A 19,540-nucleotide genomic window follows, 5' to 3' on the forward strand; every position below is an offset into this window, starting at 1 on the left:
AAAAATTTCAGAAAGAGCTTCTTTTTTCTTTGTTGATTACCAAATAAACAGCCCTCCATCTGAACGGAGAGAGCTTCTTCTGTGGGGGCCCCAGCAATTTGGGCTGCTTGGATAACATTTATAACTATGATTTATGACTATCTCCTATGAATTCCTAACTAGAATGAGACTCTGGACAGAACATGAATAATTTCTACACTTTAGAAACGTACACAGAACTAACTCAGGCTACAGAGATAAAACACAACTATGTACATAAAAGTCTGAGTGGAAAACCAAAGGTAATTAAGTTTGTGCTTTTTAATGCTACAATATTTCAACCTCAAACATTTCTGCTGTTCTCCTTCAGGCACTCCTACAATTCAATAATTAAAAGGGAAAATTTTACTAAAATATCTTCTCTCTTCTATCAGTAACTCTTTATTCCAAAGTCTTATCCCAACATAAAAGTGACTTTTTCTCAAAAACCATGACAGTGAAGCACCAAGTACCTTGTAATTAAGGGCAAGTTCTGTTTCATTTTGTCTATGTATCTCCAGAGTCCAAAACAGCCTTGCATGTAGTATGGACTTAGTAAACAGTTATCATTTATATAGAACTGGAAAATGTCATAGGAACAATCTGGTTCAAATCACTCACAATGAAGAATCTAAGGCCTGGAGAGATTAAATGAACCCAAGTAGTAAACGATGGAGGCAAAATTGAATGTCTTCTGACTCCACTTCGGGGTTCTTTCCACTGTATCATTCTACCTTTCTTTTTTCATCAGTTTGAATGAGATTGAGTTGAATTGGAATGGAATGTCTGATGATATAAGGACTTGATCATTATCAAAGGGCAGTAGTGACATTTGAAGGGATATCAGAAGAAATTGGAGTGTAGGACCAGGTTCAAATGATTGGCAAAGATCACAGAAGGTTAACTGTAAAGGGAAAATAGTGATCATTCTTTTTCTATTTCAATAGCCTCTTAATTTACTCAATAACAAATTCATTCTGCCTGACCCCTTATCTATGGAAACTAATTGGCCACCCCTTGACTTTGTTGTTGTGATTCTGAGTTCTAACATTTTTGCAGCTTCAGATGCTAGCCCCCATCCCTCCTCCCTTTTCCACCCTCCTCACTTCCCATGACTCATCTACCTATTTCTTGATCTTAACTTATTTGTACCAAAACTGGCTTCTATCTGAACAAGAACGTCTCACCTTCAATTCTGTGTACCCCCAAAGTGGGGGAGATTCAGTCAGCACCAATAATCTCTACATGGTAATACCCCTCTACAAGTCACCTGAAGGAACAGAATAATCTAGTTCTGCAAGGTTTTGAGAATATGGGTCCAACAATAGACTACACATATATATAATGGTAGAACCAGGGGAACTCTTACTCTACACCCTCTCATCATTGCCTCTAGTTAGAGCACACCAGACAAAGCTTACCCAAAGCTGAGCCATTTCTAGTGTTACATAATCAACAATGGTTTGTCCCAATACCTGAAATGCCTTATACAGGTCAATCTTTTGCTTAAGTTATTGTTTTTCTAAGAGTCTTCCACTATCTAAAAAAAAAGAGTCTTCCACTAAAATGCAAAAAGGTAACCTGGATGAGGTTAAACATTCTTTTTTTCGTGCTTCCATTAACACTATAGTATTAATTATTTGTATCAGTCTTGTCAACCAGTTACCTAGTAAGGTCCAAGGGAGGATGGCACATAGGAAAAATTTGTTTTGGTGTGGAGGTAGGGAAGAGAGAGCAAATCTAGGTGGGTTGTTGTAGGGGGCCAAGGAAACTAAAGAAGAACCTAAGGGCATTGGCACTTAGAAAGCAAAGACACACAGAAGAGCATTGAGGGTACCCAAAAAACTCTTTACCTATTTACTTATTTTTGCCCATGGCAAATCCTGCCTTTGTTATTACTCATGAGAAAACAGACTGGCTCTTCTCTAACCACAGAACCCTCTCTTTTCCTTCAGAGGAATTACTAGAAAAGGGCAAAGAAACACCCTGGTGTACAGATAATGAGATTCTCAGGGAAGATACAATGAAAAGAAATGAAATCTACTCTTCATGGAGTAAGAATATTCCCAAGGGAGAAGCAGAGCCCAGAACAGTGAAGTAAAAGGAAAAACTGACCAGATCACAACGCAGCCAAGACATCAGTGGCCAGAGCTCTGGGCTTGGACTTAGGAAGACCTGATTTCAAATCTAGCCTTTCTACTTTCTAGACTAACTGTGTAACTTAGATAAATCAGCTAACTTCAGTTTGCCTCAGTATCCTCACCTAGAAAATGAGAAGAATAATATCTACACCCAAGGTTACTGTGAGGATCAATTAAGATAATAATTGTAACATGCTAATAATAATTAGGACTTGGCACATAGTAAATGATACATAAATGGTTTTTTATTACTATTAATTAACCCTTACTACAGATTGATGTATTTTCTTAATAGCTTTACTACTTCCTATTTGTATGACTAGGCAAATCACTTAATTTCAAGTCTCAGCTTAGATTAGATGATCATTAAAGTCCCCAAATTCTCAGATCCTATGATACTATGATCCAATGCCAGCTTAAATGCAAGTAGTTATATATGTGTATCTGTATATATACATACTCATAAATGCATACATATTTAATTGTTATTTTATATGAATAATATAACTGTGCATATATTAGTCTCATTCATAAATTGTTTTGTTTACACAGATCTTGTCTTTTCAAATAAATTAAAAACTGTTTTGCTACAGTAGAAATAATATTCCATAACATCTTTATACCTGGTAAAGCCTGACCCTGTGCCAGGGATACAAGAATGTAATTTAATTTATTGATTAGTGACCCAGCATATTTTCTCCCTAATATGGTGTCACCAAAATGAGGAGCATGATTCAGTCACCTGTGTGACTTGAAACCAGTCATATGCTTCTCTGAACATTAGTATACTCATCAATAAAATGAGATTTTGAATTAGGTGATCCCAAAGATCATGGCTATGATTTTGTGATTTGACAGGAAGAGATGACCAAAGAACTACCTCTCTCAGCAAGTACTGGGTTGATTTTCTTGATGAATCTTCCAACTCCAAAACAGATGGGCTATGGTGAAACCGAACCAAAGTGGTAGAAAGAGCAGTTGAGCTGGAATCAGAAAACCTTCAATCCTGAAGATCTCCAATCTCTTTCCATCAAGGAACTTCTCTGTCCATAATCTCATCTCTAAAATAAGAATTGTATTCAATAATTTTCAAGTTCCCTTTTGTTTCTAAATTCTTTGGTGCTACTTCCCTAAATCTATGGCAACCTAGAGAGAGTTCTTAGTGAGATAACTTTTGCTCAAGGAGAATTACCCATTATGTCCTGTGCCCACAGGTAATTCTCTCCCCAGGAAAATGTAAAAACATTCAGAAACTCAAATGGACTCACATTTAAATCTCAGTGTCACTTTCTACCATTTCCTCCAGGACCTAGGAACCCCCAATCATACACTGGGGCTATTCTAATGTTGAGAAATGTTTTCTTACCTAATAGCTAGTATTAATAAAACACATAAATGTTGCTGTTCAGTCCTGTCTCACCTTTGTGACCCCATTTGGGATTTTCTTGTCAAAGATTTTAGAGTTCTTTGCCATATCCTTCTCTAGCTCATTTTACAGATGAGAAACTGAGGCAAACAGGGTTAAATGACTTGCTCAGTATCACACAACTAATAAGTGTCTGAAGCCAGATTTGAACTTATGAAGCTAAGTCTTCCTGATTCCAAACCTGGTACTCTATTCACTGAGCTATCTAGCTGCCCATAAACCAAACAAATAAGTGCTTCTTTAGGTTTACAAAGAACTTTTAAAATATTCTCTCATTTTATTCTTACAAAAGCCCTAGAAGAGAGGTGTTATTACCATCATCTCCATTTACAGCTGAGGAAACTGAGGTAAACAGAAGTTAAGTGACTTATCGAGGTTCACATAGCTAGTATAAGTCAGGATTTGTGTTCAGGTCTTCCTGACTTCAGGTCTAACACTCCATCCACTTAACCAAGTAACTGTCTCATCAAATATGAAAACATCTTTCTGCAAATTTCACCTTCTTATGATGATGTGAAGGGGCAGTTAGATGGTGCAGTGAATAGAGCACCAGCTCTGAAATCAAGAGGACCAGAGTTCAAATCCAGCCTCAGACATTTAATAATTACCTAGTTATGTGACCTTGGGCAAGTCACTTAACCCCCAATGCCTTGCCAAAAAAAAGAGAGATGATGATGGTTAGGTAAAATGAAGATAGTAGGATTGATGGAAAGATCCCGGAAAAGAATCCTCTGCCATATCCTCTAAACCAAATTCCAGCTTCAAAGGGCATGTCAACATTTGGCTTCTTCCAATTAACACTGTGACGTGTCCCATGAAACCTTAGGTCTAATTCTTTCCCTTTGATATACTGTTCTCTGTTGTAAGAGGACAGTGTGAAATAGTGGTTAGGTACTAAACTTGTAGTTAGCAGAGTTCAAATCCTGGCTCAGATATTTACTAGCTAAGAGGCCCTGGACAAGTCACAAAATCCCTCTTTGGCTTCATTGGCATATGATAAGGGGGTGAGAGATGATAGTGTCTAAGGTCCCTCTGATTCAAAATGCATAACCCTGTCCTGATGACTCCCAATAAGACTGAGACAGTATAGAATCAATCAAGAATTTAAAAAAACCAAGAATAAGTCTTCTTTGCTTTTAGATAGTGTCAGAAAATCTGACAGAAACCAAGTTCCTCTCTCACATGGGTATTTGGGTTTTCCTAAGTTTATGCATTTCATTCTTTAGTTATCCACATGCTTAATTAAAACCAGCTCTATTGATATGAATTCAGAGGTTCTTTCCCCACAATATCTCCAATATTGACCTGTATCAGGCCAATTTCTTCCCCTTATTAAAATTACTCTTGGATTTTCATCTCCAAAAATGTCCAGCAAAAATTCAACATTACTTAGGGGAACTAACCTAATAACTTATTACAGTCTACTTTATTGGTTTCCTAAGAGAGAAAAGAATCCTGAGGGAATGGGACCTACAAGAGGTAAGTTTTAATGAATATCAGAAGAGCAGGAAAATTCTGGAGTATGGGATTCTAATTAAAAAAACAGAAACTTGGGGCAAGGACTTAGGAACTTAGCCTTACCTTCTCATAGCTGGTTTCTCCAGAACCTCCAACTTAAGGTGGTCAAAGAGGTATTCCTTTCTAGGCTGCACTGCTGATCCCTCTCCACATGACTTTCTCTACTATGTCCCCTTCAGTGGGTACCTTCCCTCTTCTTTCCCTGTCAGCTTCCTTCATTAAAATATAATCCCCTTGATGGCAGGGACTTTTTTCCTTTCTGCTTATATTTGTATTATTTAACACAGTACCTAGCATATTGCAAATGTTGTTGACTGACAGGAAGGTATCTGCAGCATCATAAGGGAAGTGGAAGGGGGTGGGTACCTACAAAAGAGCAAGAGAAGATATACAGAGATAAGTAGGAACTGTGCAAGCATGTTTCCACTCTGCTCTGGAGTAATTTAGAACATACATATAGCCCTTAGGATCTCAGCAGTCCAGGACCTCCCTCACTGTGCCAGCCCCTCAAAAGGGCTATGATCAAAAATTAAAATATGAAGAGCTCCCTTCACCCCCTTGGGGCTCCAGTTTTTTTCATTTGTAATATGAAAGTATTAGAGTATGTGATCTTTAAAATCAATTTCAGCTCTAAATCCTAGAGAATTATAATCTCATGGGGTTGTTGTTGATTCTTTGTCCTTGAAGAGAACCAATGACATGAGCATGATGTCTTGACCTGATTGCGAAGTAAATTAACCATTCTAGAATATTAAGAAAAAAAAAATCCCAAATAGGGTCACAAAGAGTCAGACATGACTAAAACGACTAATTAGATATTGTGGGGTAGGATAAGACTGAATACCATTCCAGCTCTTTACAGAAAAGCATGAAATAAATTGTTCATTTGGGAAGTATTCATTCAGTACCTTTTACTGGCAGGACCTATAGCTAGGCACTAGGGAAAACTTCTGGTAAGCCTTTCACTGATGTGGCAACCATCACAAGTGACTCACTAAACCTAAGAGAACCTTTCCTTCACTGGGTCAGGGCAGTCTGCAGCTGGATCAGGCAAGTGAAAAATATCTGGGATTCCCAGACAAAGACCTGGGTCAGAGTAAAATCATTGCTAGAAGGACCAGGGGGAGGGCCTACCAGAAATCAGTCAACACTAGACTCATGGGGTTTAGAGTTTAAATGGATCTTAAAGATTATCTTATCCACTGGTTCTCAAATTTTTTGGTCTCCAGATCCTTTTACACATTTAAAATTATTGAAACTCTCCAAATAGCTTTTGTTTATATATGAGTAATATCTAATGATATTTAACACAATAGAAATTAAATTGTCCTAATATTATTATGAAAATAGTTTTGATCTTGCAGAACCCTTAGAAAATATATTGGGGGGGGGGGGGAGCTAGGTGGAGCAGTGGATAAAGTACCAGCCCTGGAGTCAAGAGAACCTGAGTTAAAATCTGACCTTAGACACTTAATAATTACCTAGCTGTGAGACCTTGGGCAAGCCACTTAACCCCATTGCCTTGTAAAATCTAAAAAAAAAAAAAAATCACACTTTAAGAACTGCTGATCTTAATGATGAAGAAACTAAGGCCCAGAGAAACAAATCCTGTGGCATTCCTAACGGACTTACCCAAGATCATTCAGGTAGTAAGAAGCAAAACTGAGATGTGAACCCCATTATCCTAACTTCAAATCCTGTGTTCTTTCCTTTATATCACACAGCCTAGCTCTCCAACTAATTAACACCTCCACCATGAACACCTAAAAGTCTTTTTCTTGAGCATCTGTTTGCATACAGCTTTCTGCCAAGTTTGACACAGAGCTACACAGACAGAACTGTTTCTAGGAATAAGGATACAATAATCTCACCTGTAGTGATGTGTTCAGTTCCAAGCGCTTTAGAATGTCCAAAGGTGTGCAACAAAGAGAAGAGCTAAAAGTCCAAGAATTGAAGGCATTGGGGAAGGATCAATGATGAATCCTGCTACCTTCTTCATGCCAGAGAGATGAGATAGTCAAGATATAAAATGAGATACTTTTTAGCATGACTAATGAGAAAACTTATTTTGCTTGCAAAAAAAGTTGATTTAATGAGTTAAAACCCCTACTCAAATTTTAATACATATGAATCAATATATTGACTCCCAGAAATATGAAGTAAAGATGGTGGGATCACTTGCATAATAAAAGAAAGCTAACTAGAGATGCTTCACCCTTGTTTTTCCTTGTCTTGGTGACAAAGTCCAGTGTGGTAGAGGTGACTTAAATACATGGAAAGTTCCAATTTATTTTTGAACTTTCAGACCATTCTCTCTTGTCCAATATAAGCAAGTGATCCTCTTAAGACCAGTATGATCAGTCAGTATATATAACCTATGCCATCTCCTCCTGGCTAACCTAAGAAGTAACTCATCCATTTTTGTGACCACCTAGTTAGCAAAATTATTTTTGCCTTGTCCAACTTCCCTTCTGGCATATTGCTTTGCTTATTTAAGCCTATGTATCATATGTCAACCAATGAAATTATTCTGTTTTTGAGATACCAAACCCTATAAAAGTAGGGCCCTGGAAGGAAAGACAAAGATCTGAGGTCCACTTCATTAGAGGGGACCATGAACCTTTTAATAAAGTGCCATTGGCTCAGAGCTCCACTTTAGTCTCTTTTATTACAGGTAAGACAATTTTATTCACCACACTTAATAACACATATTTATTTCAAAGGTTTTGGCTATTCTCCTCTTTTTCCTAAAGGGGGAAAACTGAAAAAAAAAATAAAATATTGTTAAATATTTTTTTAAAAAGGAAAAATGAAGTAATTGTGAATACTTGGTTTGGATAAGAGAGTACTTAGTGAGATCATGATCATTTGTCTTCAAGAATTCGAAAAGCAGTTATGATATATTATATTTATTCTGTTTGGCCCCAGATGGGAGCCATAGGTAAAAGTTTCAACAAGGACACAGAGATATAAGGTGGGGAAAAGATTATTTACAATTAGAGGTATCTCAAAGTGCAATGAGTGATTCTAAGTAGTTATTACATTCCCACTTCCCTCTTATAAGTTTCCAAGCAAAGTCTAGATGACCATTTGTCAGGTGTGCTATGAAAAGAATTCTTTTCTAAGAATGGGACTAGATGACTGCAAACTTCCCTTCCAACTCAGAAATTCATTAACTATACCAATATCTCTGTTCCCTCATTCCCTTATTTAAGATAGATGATGAAGACCATCTAAATTCTATATCATAAGCTGAACGATATGTGTTTTTCTTCCACTTTAGCTTTTGTAATATAGATAGACCAATATAGAATATTAATAATATAAGGATTGATAGACCTCACTCTCATGATGTACTTATAAAAAGCACTGAATGTGGAGTCAGAAGACAAATGCTTAAGACAAGTACTGTCATTTACTACTTCCACACAATACCTGGAGTAGGTCACACAAAACCTTTGAGTATGAGTTTTCTCAACTATAAAATGAAGGTAACTATATTTGTACTACCTCACATCTATTGTGAGGATAAGATGAGATAAAATAGGCAGTCCTTTGAAAATCTAAAAAAGAATAATGTCTTCTACCCAGAATATCTTCCATGACATGAATAAATTCCATAGCTGAACATAGGTCTCTGTTTTATACTAGACAATTATCTCCATCATTGCACTTACCTCTACATAATTTTAATGTAAGTATAGGAGACCTTGCCTTAATAAGTGCTTTTTTCTTTTTCTTTTTAAATTTTTTATTTATTTAAAGCAATACAGTTAAGTGACTTGCCTAAAGTCACACAGCTAGGAAATTAAGTGTCTAAGGCTGAATTTGAACCCAGGTACTCCTGACTCCAGGGCTGGTGCTCTATCCACTGCGCCACCTAGCTGCTCCCTTAATAAATGCTTACTAAAAGTAGCAAGTGTTAATAAAAGTTAAACCAAAGCTATTATTTTGATTTACAGTCAAAAAACTTTTTTCTTAAGTTAATAAAGAATAGACACACAATAATCTTATATTCTTTATATTTCTTGGTCAATTCAGTAATCAACTGGTTGTGGTCTAACATAGAAACAGTCTACAAAAGCCCATCTGTTCCCTTCTCATAGTTTCCTTAAATAGACCCCAGATGCATATAAGTGCTCATAAAGATTTTATAGAAAGGAAAGGAATTAATGAATCAGTACTGGTTGATGTCTTATCAACTGACTTTTTTAAAAGCACTATCAATGATTTTTTCCATGCTTTTGGAATTTCAAATATTTAATTAAGTTAAATTTTTACTGAAGCCAAAAGTACCTAAGTTCTGTATCAGTCACATCATAAATACAATAATTCAATAAATTTAATAAATTGTGGAAAGAAGCAAATAACATTGTTTTTGCACACCAGACCTAGAAGTCAGCATTGAACAGTCAGTTAAGTATTAATTCATAAAATTGCTCTCTCCAAAGTTACTAATGATGTTTTAGCTGCCTTTTCTTAATTCTTACTTTCCATGACCTCTCCACATCCTTTGACACTGGATTGCAATCTCTTCCTTGAGCTCTTCTCTCTAGGTTTTCAGGACACCACTCTCTCCTAGTTTTCCTCTTCCCTATAGGACTGCTCCCTCTCTGTCTCCTTAACTGGATCCCTCTCCAGAAGTGTCTTTCAGAATAATCCTAATGGTGGTATCTTCAACTGAAACAGAGAAGTTTGGAAGAAAGATGGTTGTAGGAAGGGAGAAGGGGATTAAAAATGACTAGTAATAGCTTATATGTACATATCACTTAAAAGTTTTGGAGATGGATAGAGTGTCAGCCCTGGAGTCGGGAGGAGCTTAGTTCAAATCCGGCCTCAGATACTTACTAGTTGTGTAACTTTACTTAGTAGTCACTTAACCTAATTGCCTCACATTCAGGACCACCTACAGTCATCCTGAGTCATATCTGGCCACTGAACCAAGTGCTTCCAGAATAGACTTAGTGCAGTGTCTCCTCACTCAAATCCAATTCACCTGCATGTCATGGTATCCCTATCTGATATGTAGTCTTCTTTGACAACAAAGAAAAACAAAGTTTTACAAAGTGCTACAAGTATGATCTCATTTTACCCACAACAGATAAGGAAACTGAGATAGACAGAGGCTAAGTGACTTTATGGTTAGTATGAGTCTGAGGCAGAATCTGCATTCAGATTTTCTGATTCTAGGACTAGTATTCTATCCATTACAAGGCCTATTTGCCTTTCAATTTAATAATAAGACAATGAGTTCAGTTTTAGATATATTGAATTTGAGATGTTTCCTAGACTTACATCTAGGTTGAAATTATAAAAGGCAATTATTGATGTTGAGATTAAAGCCCAGGAAATACATTGAGCCCACATATGGAGATTTTGAAGAAATCAATATAAAGATTATAATTAAATCAATTCAAACTGATGAAGTCAATGAGAGAATGTAAAGAGAAAAAAGAGAACTTAGAGGGTGTGATCATGGTAGTGAAGTATCAAAGAAGCAATTATGTCAGAGAAGATTCAGGAAAAAGTACTGTCATGAAAGTTAAGAGAGGAGAAAATATCTAAGAGATCAATTACAGTGTTTGATGCAGTAGATAGTTTTAAAAGGATGAAGGAGCAATGAGATAAAGCAAGTGAGAGATCATTGATAACTGGAGAGAGAAGCTTCAGTCAAGGGACAAAATTAGAAGTCAAACTGCAAAGAATTGAAGAATAAAAGGGAAAGAAAACAAAAACAGTGAATGTAGACAGATTTTTCAAGGAGTTTGGGTATGAAAAGTAAGAGAAATATAGGATGATAATTTCATGGTAAGGATGACAAAGTTTGGTTTTTTTTAAAAAATGAAGATCTGATTGTGTTTAAATAAAACCAATGAATAAGGAACCAATAGATAAGGAAAGTTTTGAAATTTAAGGGAAAGAGGGCATGGTTACAGTTGTAATTTGCTGGAGGAGAAGAAGAGAGGGAATGAGATCAAGTATACACGTAGAAAGGTCAGTCTTGGTAAAGTGAAAAGTTCTTATATCATTGTTAGAGACTAGGGGGATAGAAGCAAGAGCAGAGGATGATGTCAAAGGCTTTTGAGATGAAGAGAAGGGAAGAAGAAAAAACTCATTGAACAACTTCAATTTTCTCAGTAAAATAACCAGCAAGGTCCTCAGCTGAGGTGGAGTATGGGGTGGTAGAAATGTGGAGTATTGACTAGGGAAGTTTTGAGTAGAAAAGATTCTGTAGGAAATGATTTAATTATGGGAGAATAAAAGGATTGCTTTTTAGCTACATCGAGGGCCCCTGAAACTGGAAAGATGAATTTACAATATATCTAGCCGTCATGGTTGTGTAATTTCCTCTAGTTCCATTCAGCAGCACATGTGGGAGTGAAGGGGCAAATTATGGAAGTAATTTAGGGCTGAGGTTTGGCAAAGAATGAGTGGCAACAGAAAAAGGAGGCAAAGGAATATTCTAACTTCCCCCTCCGGGGTCAGTATATTGAGGAATATGCATTAAAATAAAACCAGCAAAGATTATTAAGGAAAAAGAAAAAGAATCTCTATGTTCTAAAATATTTATAGTTGTTCTCTTGGTGGTGCAAAAGAACTAGAAATTGTGGGGGTGGCTGTCAATTGAAGAATGGCTGAACAAGTTGAACTAATAGGATTGTGATGTAATACTCCTATGTCATAAAAAGTGATGATTTTTATGATCTTTGCAAAACATGGATAAACTTGCACTAAATAAGAATGAAATGAGTAGAACCAAGAGAACATTATATATATATATATATATATATATATATATTGTTTTAAGAACAATTTTCAGTGACTGTCATTTTGACTATTATAAATACCCAAATTAACTACAGAGGATATAAGGAATATACTATCTGATCCAGAGAAAGAACCAATAAATAGCTATATGGAATTATTTTGCATATGTGTGTATGCACACACACATATATATAAATATATAAAAATATATAAATATATAAAAATGTTTATGTATAAATATATAAAAAGCTATCATGTAATCTTCCCCCCCCCCAGAAATGGTTACTACTAGAAAAAAATATCACATATATATTTGTTTCTAGTAGTAACCATTTCTGGGGGGGGAGAAAAAAAGAAATTACATGATAGCTTTTTATATATTTAAAAGGAATAGAAAGCTGTACATAATAGTTTCAAGTGCAATCATCTTCTTTATTATACTATGCTAATGGAAATACTTTTTTATTCCATAAATTATAAATAAAATACATTATTAAATTTAAAGCCAGTGGTACAGGATGATCATGGATGTAATATCATTAAGGAACAGAGAGTGAGAGAGGAAAGGGGGGAAACTGGATCTTGAAACTGTGAGAAAAAAAGATCAGGGAAGAGAAGTTTGTTTGCTATGGAACTGGAATTCCAGAGGGCAAAGTAGAAGGAGTGGGCAAGTTTGGAGTGAGTTGAAGTGGGCAAGTTGGAATGAGAAAAGGAGGTTTTTCCTTTGTGGTCAGTGATTGATTAATAACAGGATGAAGAGAGAAACAGGTGGTGGGAAATTGTTAACCATAGGGGTAGTAGTGGGTGGTAGATGAAAAATTGCATGATTATTTGAATGTGGCTTTAGTTGACTGTAAAGTAATAAGTGGTTAGCAATACTAGGCTACATAAGGGCGCCTTGTAATAATGAATCATAAAAGGTAAGAAATGGTTTAGGACTGGATTAAGACTGTAGAGCAGGGCCATGCCATCTGCAGGGTGATTTTATGCAACCAGCCAGTGGGTTTACTAAATGCTTTAGTAAATGAAGTTGAGCTAACTTGAACACTCATTAAAATGGCAAATCAAAATATATCATCTATTGCTTCAATAAAAGCTTTTAAACGTAAGGTTGGACAGCCCTGTTGCAGAGGACAGATGGGAGAGGTAAAGAATGGATATGGTTGGTATCTAGTGAGGAACACTCAGTCCAGACCCTACCAGATAATTCAAGCCCCTTATGGGAGTGTTTAACTGAAAGCCTTGACTCAATTTTAAGAAGCATAGGTTTTTCAAATCATAAATGAGGTAAAGAGGGGGTTACCCAGAACAAATTTTACCTCAGGTGTGAATTTCTTTTAGTATTTGTCACATTCATTATGAGAACTTTACCCTTTCCTTGATGTATTCCCCACCTCCACTAGAGCCCTAGATCCACATGACCAACGTAGCCTTCTCTCCTCCCACTCAGTTCAATGGAGTGTAGGTCTAGGAAGGAGAAGAATGAAGAGTGAAAGTGTCTGTCTTTTATCTGACAATTATTCATATGCTGTCTTGTGGCATCTCTGATATTTTTGACTTATTCTATGATTTAATTTTTTATTGTTATTTAACTTCAAGCATGCATATTTTATTTTTTCTAATTAGGTTTTTTAAAATTCAATTTAGTACACATTTCTTAAATGCCTCCTGTTCAAGATACTACTTCATTAGGCTCAAGAGATACAAAGACAAAAACTAAAATAGACTCTAACCTCAAGGACTAATACTCTCCTGGGGAGGAGGGGTAATAGAATATCTAGAAAGAAAAATAAATGCAAAATAAATGCAAAGTAATTTCAAGGGAAGAAAGTAATCTGTAAGAATAGAAGCCATCTTTTTTATTTCTTTGCATTTCCCATCAGACTTAGGTATATTCCTATGAAATCAATCCTTAATGAATGTCTCAATATCAGAACCAAAGTAACACATCCTTCCTCCCAGCAGCAAGGAGCTGGAGTAACTGCACTGAGTAAGTAACCCCAGAGAATTTTAGATGCTTCAGAGTCACATGTGAACTAGTCCTCTGTTTACATACCTTATCTTACCTATGGAAATCCCAGCCTCCTTCTCTTCCTCCAAATAGCTCCATTATGAATTCCCTGACTCTCTATCACCTTCCCCACTTTTATCTTTGTAGAAAATTGAAGCTTCCTCTTATGTGGGTGTGCACTGTGATGACATTGGGTGGAGTACTTAGCACCCAGAGATTTGTCAGGGGTGGGGGGGGGGGCTGTTTCTGGTTCATTTGCAAATTGGCTCTATACCTGGTCCGACATTCCTTTCTCTGGGCCTTTGAAATTAACACAATAGTCATGTTCCAATTTCTCAAATCTCAAGGGAATCAAGTTCAAGACTATGGAAAGATGTAAAGAGGATTTTTCTATTTTTAAAGTTTTATTAAAAATAATACTGAACTTCAATACAGCCAACTAAAATTTCTGAGCAAGTATTTGCATTTAAATTAATTTCAATATGTCAAGTAACATGACAAGCTCCCATTAGTATTCTTTGTCCATTTGCATTCAATTTTTCCTCTTATATGGTTATAGTTAATATGTAATGCTTTGGTTCCACTTTTTTCTTGCATAATTACATAAAGATATTTCCATATTTCATTATATTCCTTATAAGATTTGTCTATCATAGGTACTATAATATTAAGGCAATTTATTTAGTCATTGCCCAGTTGTTGGATATTCAGATTGCTTCCAATTTTTTGCAATTACACATAATACTTCTATGAAAATATTTAAACAAGCAGCATTTACACACACACATATACACAAATATACATTACTGTTTAGTCTTTTTCTGTTGTGTCCAACTCTTCATTACTTCATTTGGGGGTTTTCTTGGCAAAGATATGGAGTGGTTGTCATCTTATATATAAGAAACTGAGGAAAGAAGAATTAAGTCCAGAAACACATCAAATAAGTCTCTGAGGCCAGATTTTAACTCAGGTAGATGGGTCTTTCTGATTATATGGCTCTGTGGATATAAATACTGGCTGAATCCTAGAATTATTGGGTAAAAGGCTGTGATTATTTTAGTAACTTTTGTTATGTACTTTTGACTATTTGCCCTAAAAAAAAGATTCCGAAAGCTTGAAATTCCACATAATGGATGCAGCATGTTATTTATAATGACTTTCATGTGAGAAGTGACATAAAGACTTCAAGGACATATACAGCAGGATGAGATGGCAGGTAACAAAAATGAGCGTTAACAGAGGGACAGACAGCTTTGAGAGCTGGTAATCGAGACAGAGTCTCTAGTCTGTAGAACTGATCTGTAAGCAATCACCCTGTGGGTTGTGATCTGCAGTGGTGGAGATTCATATTGATAAGGTCATGGATCCATCCAAATATCGAAGTTACAAGATTTAACTTTTCCTGAAAGCAGGGGAGGAAGAGTTTTTTTAAAAAAATCAGTTTTGCTAAACACTACAGGAGATCAATGCCTCTGAGCTTCCCTTTCTATTCAAAAGGCCTCCCTCTAGGCAAAACTGATTCACAAGTGCTGCCAACTTAATACCTCATAGCAGGAACCTTGGTGTGGTGGCAAGGGTTGTTTCCTGGCATTGGTGTGGCTTCCTAGGCCCCAGGATAATAAGAGGGAGACAAATACCTAAAAACAGAGCGCTATAGAGTCTATGGTGGGTTCAGAGATGAAATGGGATTTCAGGAACGATGATTTGTTTGTTTTTAAAGTCACATGTCAACTCCTTCCCCCCAAAAAAGTAGCCAGGAGCACCAAAATAGAATTTCAAGTCCAAGATTATATAAAATCTGATTAATACCATTGAGACTGTCCAAGACTAAGATGTTGTTCACTGTACCTAGTACCATATTGGTTGTATAACAATAGCAACCCATCAATATCTGACCCTTCCTCCCTGTAGGTTACTGGGTTCCTTTCACCCTCATATATCTCCCCCAGGGAAATGGGCAGCAGTGTTTGACTTGCCTATTTTATAATTATGACTTATTGAGAAAATAAACAGTATGCATCACTTTGCAGACAAAGAAATTAGCCTTCACCTTCCTTCTTGTGAGAAAGACCTGTGAGGATGCTTCAGCCTAATAACTGCTATTCACCCAAACTTTCTCAAATTCTGATTGACAATGCATGTTGGATTTCAATTTCAGTGTCACAAAACTATTTTGTTGCCTTTGCTCCTCTTCCTAACTTGTTTCCTCCCTCTTCCAGAGAGAATTCTGTGAGATCATTTCAATAAAGTCCAACATTAAAGAAAGTGGCTCATCAGAAGTCTTAGAATCATTTTATATAGAAGGATTAGAAATCTTGGTTAGAAAGGATGTCCTCTAATGTTTTCAGTTAATGAAATACTTTGGAAATGATGATCTACTTTGGTGCAAAAGTCATAGGTAACTTTTGCCCATGCTCAACATAGTTGACAAGCCTAGTACTTTTGTGACTTCTTTCAAAGAATTAAGACTTTAAAATAATCTGGGCAGTGAAGGCAAATTAGAAGCTTTGATTCCTTTGGTAACTGTGTGGTCTGTGACATTTACCTCCTAGCATTGTCTGGAGGACCACCCTTTCAAGGTTTTTTAAATGGTGTCTCTGCCTTTTAAACCACATAGCAGCACTTTTCATTTTCAAAAGGTTTATATGTTTGGGTTATTTTTTAAGCTGTTGTTTCAGATCAGTTTGGGTGTTCATACAAGGAGGGAAGACACTTTTTTTGATTAGCAATAATTATTCTCTCTCCTGCCCTCAGATTCTAGTCATTTGCTTTGCTGCAGGTTCATGTATTTTAAATGTTTTCTTTTACTTGGGCATTTGAGCATATTTTATAAACACACGGTCAGTTTACACTGCCTGGGAACTTAGGGAGTTTTCCTTTCTGTGGGAAACAGCTGTGAAGAGGCTGACCAACCTCCCCTTGGTGGAGTGAGACTCTTCGCCTCTGATCGTCTCCAGAATGCAGGTGCACTGGCGGAGGTACTGTTGTTATGCCTGAGGATTCTTCCAGAAATGCCAAGTAGGTAAGTTCATTACTACCTCCCTCAATAACAGCTGTTTGATTGCTGATAAAGGTCTTTGCATGCTGGCAGATCTGTGTATCTGTTGATCCTTGCAACTCTTCCAGGAGTGCAGCCACAACATCTGTCTTGCCATGTGGGTCTCTGAGGGCACGGAATTGTAGAGCTAGAAGGGAACTACAAAAATTCATTCATTCAACTGATTTTTTCTTGAATTTCTATTATATTCAAGGACTACTATGGTGAATATGGAAACCAATGAAAACACCAGTGCCTGTCCTCAAGAAGCTTGCAGACTCTAGAGTCTCTTAACAAGGTCTGATAGCCTAAGATGGTTATTTTTGTTCCCCACATCACTCAAAGTCTTTACTGTGCATTGTGAAGAGAACAGAAATTAAATTGAAGTGTAATTTTAGGGTAGAAATGAAACACTTTATTCTTCACTCAATGGAGCTAATTCTTTACATGAAGCAGGAACTATGGTTTGAGGGACTTCTTTCCTGGAAGCCCTGGGAGTAGATGGCCAAATATATACCTCTGCTCCATCTAGGTCTCTCCTGGTTGCTCTCCAGGTGCTCTCTAGATGAGTACCGTCCAAGGCTACAATACAGACCTTAATCAGTGCTATGCCTAACCCTTTCCTAGTTCTCACACCTGAAGTCCTTCAAGAACTTCATTCAACAATGTCAAGCAAATCTAACTCACTTCCCACCAGCACTTTCCCTCCCCACACCCACATACCGTTCAAAATCACATATATACCCTATCTCCAGTGACACTGATTCCATGAAGAGATGGTTGACCTTGGAGGATGAGAAGAGAATGATAAAGAAATAAAGCCTCATCAGAACTGGAAAGAAAATGACATTGATGGAAGCAATTCATAATGAGACCTACTAGCTTACTTCCCAAATTCATAAGTAGAACATAAGAAATGGATCCAAATGCCCTGGATGGATGGAGGAAAGCCAAGCAGTTAGCATGCTCTAGCAGTGGGTTGTTGATTGCCAGCCAGGTCCTTGGTGCTGCCGGGAAGGAGCCATAACACTTCCACAGAGGCAAAGAAGGTTTGGCAGCTTGACCCTTTCACTCCCACTCATGGTCCTTAATAATGGCCATTTGACCCTCATGTGAGGTCAAAAGCCTTCAGAGGAATAGGTTTTCCATGTTCCTAGCTCTGCTGTTCCTCACCGCCTGGGGTGCAAATTGGTTAAGTGTTCTGTTGGAAGAGAACACAGGATGTGAGATTCCAGATGAACTCTATCATTGTAACTAGACTTGGCTTTGCTTGGTGGCAGAAAGCCAAGGGGACCAAGAAGGTTGCTGCTGACTCAGCATGGAGAGCAGAAGGGAGGGCTTGGGCATGCCCTCCATTGGCAGCTGGTTCAGCTTACAGTGCACCTAGTCCATAGCAGCCACTTTGTGGGCCAAGATCTCTGCAAGGAGAGAAGCCAATCCCATTGCTTGGACTCAGAGCAGAAGGTCAGAGAGCCTTCAGCAGCTGACTGAGTCTCTGAGCTGGTCAATGACTACCACAGAAGACAGTTGTTCCTACTCTAGGAGCATTCTAAGTATTCCAAACAACCATCTCTCCCGGTGCTGTAAGTCTTATTAGATGCTCAAGATTGGCATCCATCCTAGAGTCAGCAAGAATCAGGACCCCCCATCTATCCATTGGTAACACAATGGAGAACGACATCAATGTCCCTTTTTTTGACCAGGGAGCTAGAGTAAGAGAGGGTCAAATGTATGTGGCCACACTTTGCAAACCTTAAAGCACTATATAAATGTGAGCTATCATTATTTTTTTTATAAAGCTGCTATCCATATTGGAATAATAATAATAGTTAATATTTTTATAGCACTTACCCTAAGCCAAGCACCTTATAATAATGATGATCTCATTTGATCTTCACAATGATCCTGAGAGGTAGATGCTATTATTATCATCCCAATTTTATAAATGAGAAAACTGAGGTAAGAAGAGGTTAAGTGACTTGACCAAGGTCACAAAGCTAGATTTGAACTCAGGTCTTCCTGACTGAGTCCCAACTCTATCACCACTATTCATTCTTTCACCACCACCTACACATCTGCCTGCCCCTACATCCAGAGAAGGGTCATCATTTTGTATATATTCTGCAGATACTTATAAATGAACATGGTATTTCCCCTATAGAATGTAAGTTCCTTGAATCTGGGAACAGTTTCATTTTTGCCTCTGAATCCCCAGCACCAGAAGGTATTTAATGCTTGTTGATTGACAGAGAAAGCTCTGAGGTCTAGTCAATGGAGAGCAAGTCTCACTTGACCCTTTTTCTTTAGGGAGAGAAAAGCAGATTAATAATTCACTCACCTCCACCAAAAAGAAAATCAGGGAACATACCAAAAATACAGCATCCACTTCTCTTAAAGTCACAATACAACATTGATTAACAGATAGCAAGGGAATTCTCACCTATCCAAGGGCCCTCTTTTCTTCTCCAGGTCAAATCAAAGGTTCTATTCACAGAAAGGAAAGAACCTAAACTTTATCTTATTTCAGGAGATATCTTTCAACTTTGGGGTATCTGAAATTTGAAATCATACATTTAGATAGATAAAGGAACTTTAAGACTTTCTAGTTCCCAATAGACAAA

General features: G+C 37.1%; 1 protein-coding gene across 4 annotated transcripts in view; it reads right to left on the reverse strand.

Moving 5' to 3' along the window:
- Positions 1-14,695: 14,695 nt before the first annotated feature.
- Positions 14,696-19,540, reverse strand: part of BTG4 (BTG anti-proliferation factor 4) — a 117,154-nt gene continuing 112,309 nt past the window's right edge. For 3 of the 4 annotated variants that reach the window (XM_074216643.1, XM_074216642.1, XM_074216641.1), the window contains exon 6: positions 16,320-17,078. In XM_074216643.1, coding sequence (XP_074072744.1) covers positions 16,724-17,078 — 355 coding nt within the window. In that variant the 3' untranslated portion in view covers positions 16,320-16,723. Of the gene's footprint in view, positions 14,787-16,319; positions 17,079-19,540 lie in introns of those variants that run through there. The other variant, XM_074216644.1, reaches the window with a different exon arrangement.

This window comes from Macrotis lagotis, chromosome 1 (assembly GCF_037893015.1).
Source record: "Macrotis lagotis isolate mMagLag1 chromosome 1, bilby.v1.9.chrom.fasta, whole genome shotgun sequence".
Taxonomy (NCBI): Eukaryota; Metazoa; Chordata; class Mammalia; order Peramelemorphia; family Peramelidae; genus Macrotis; species Macrotis lagotis.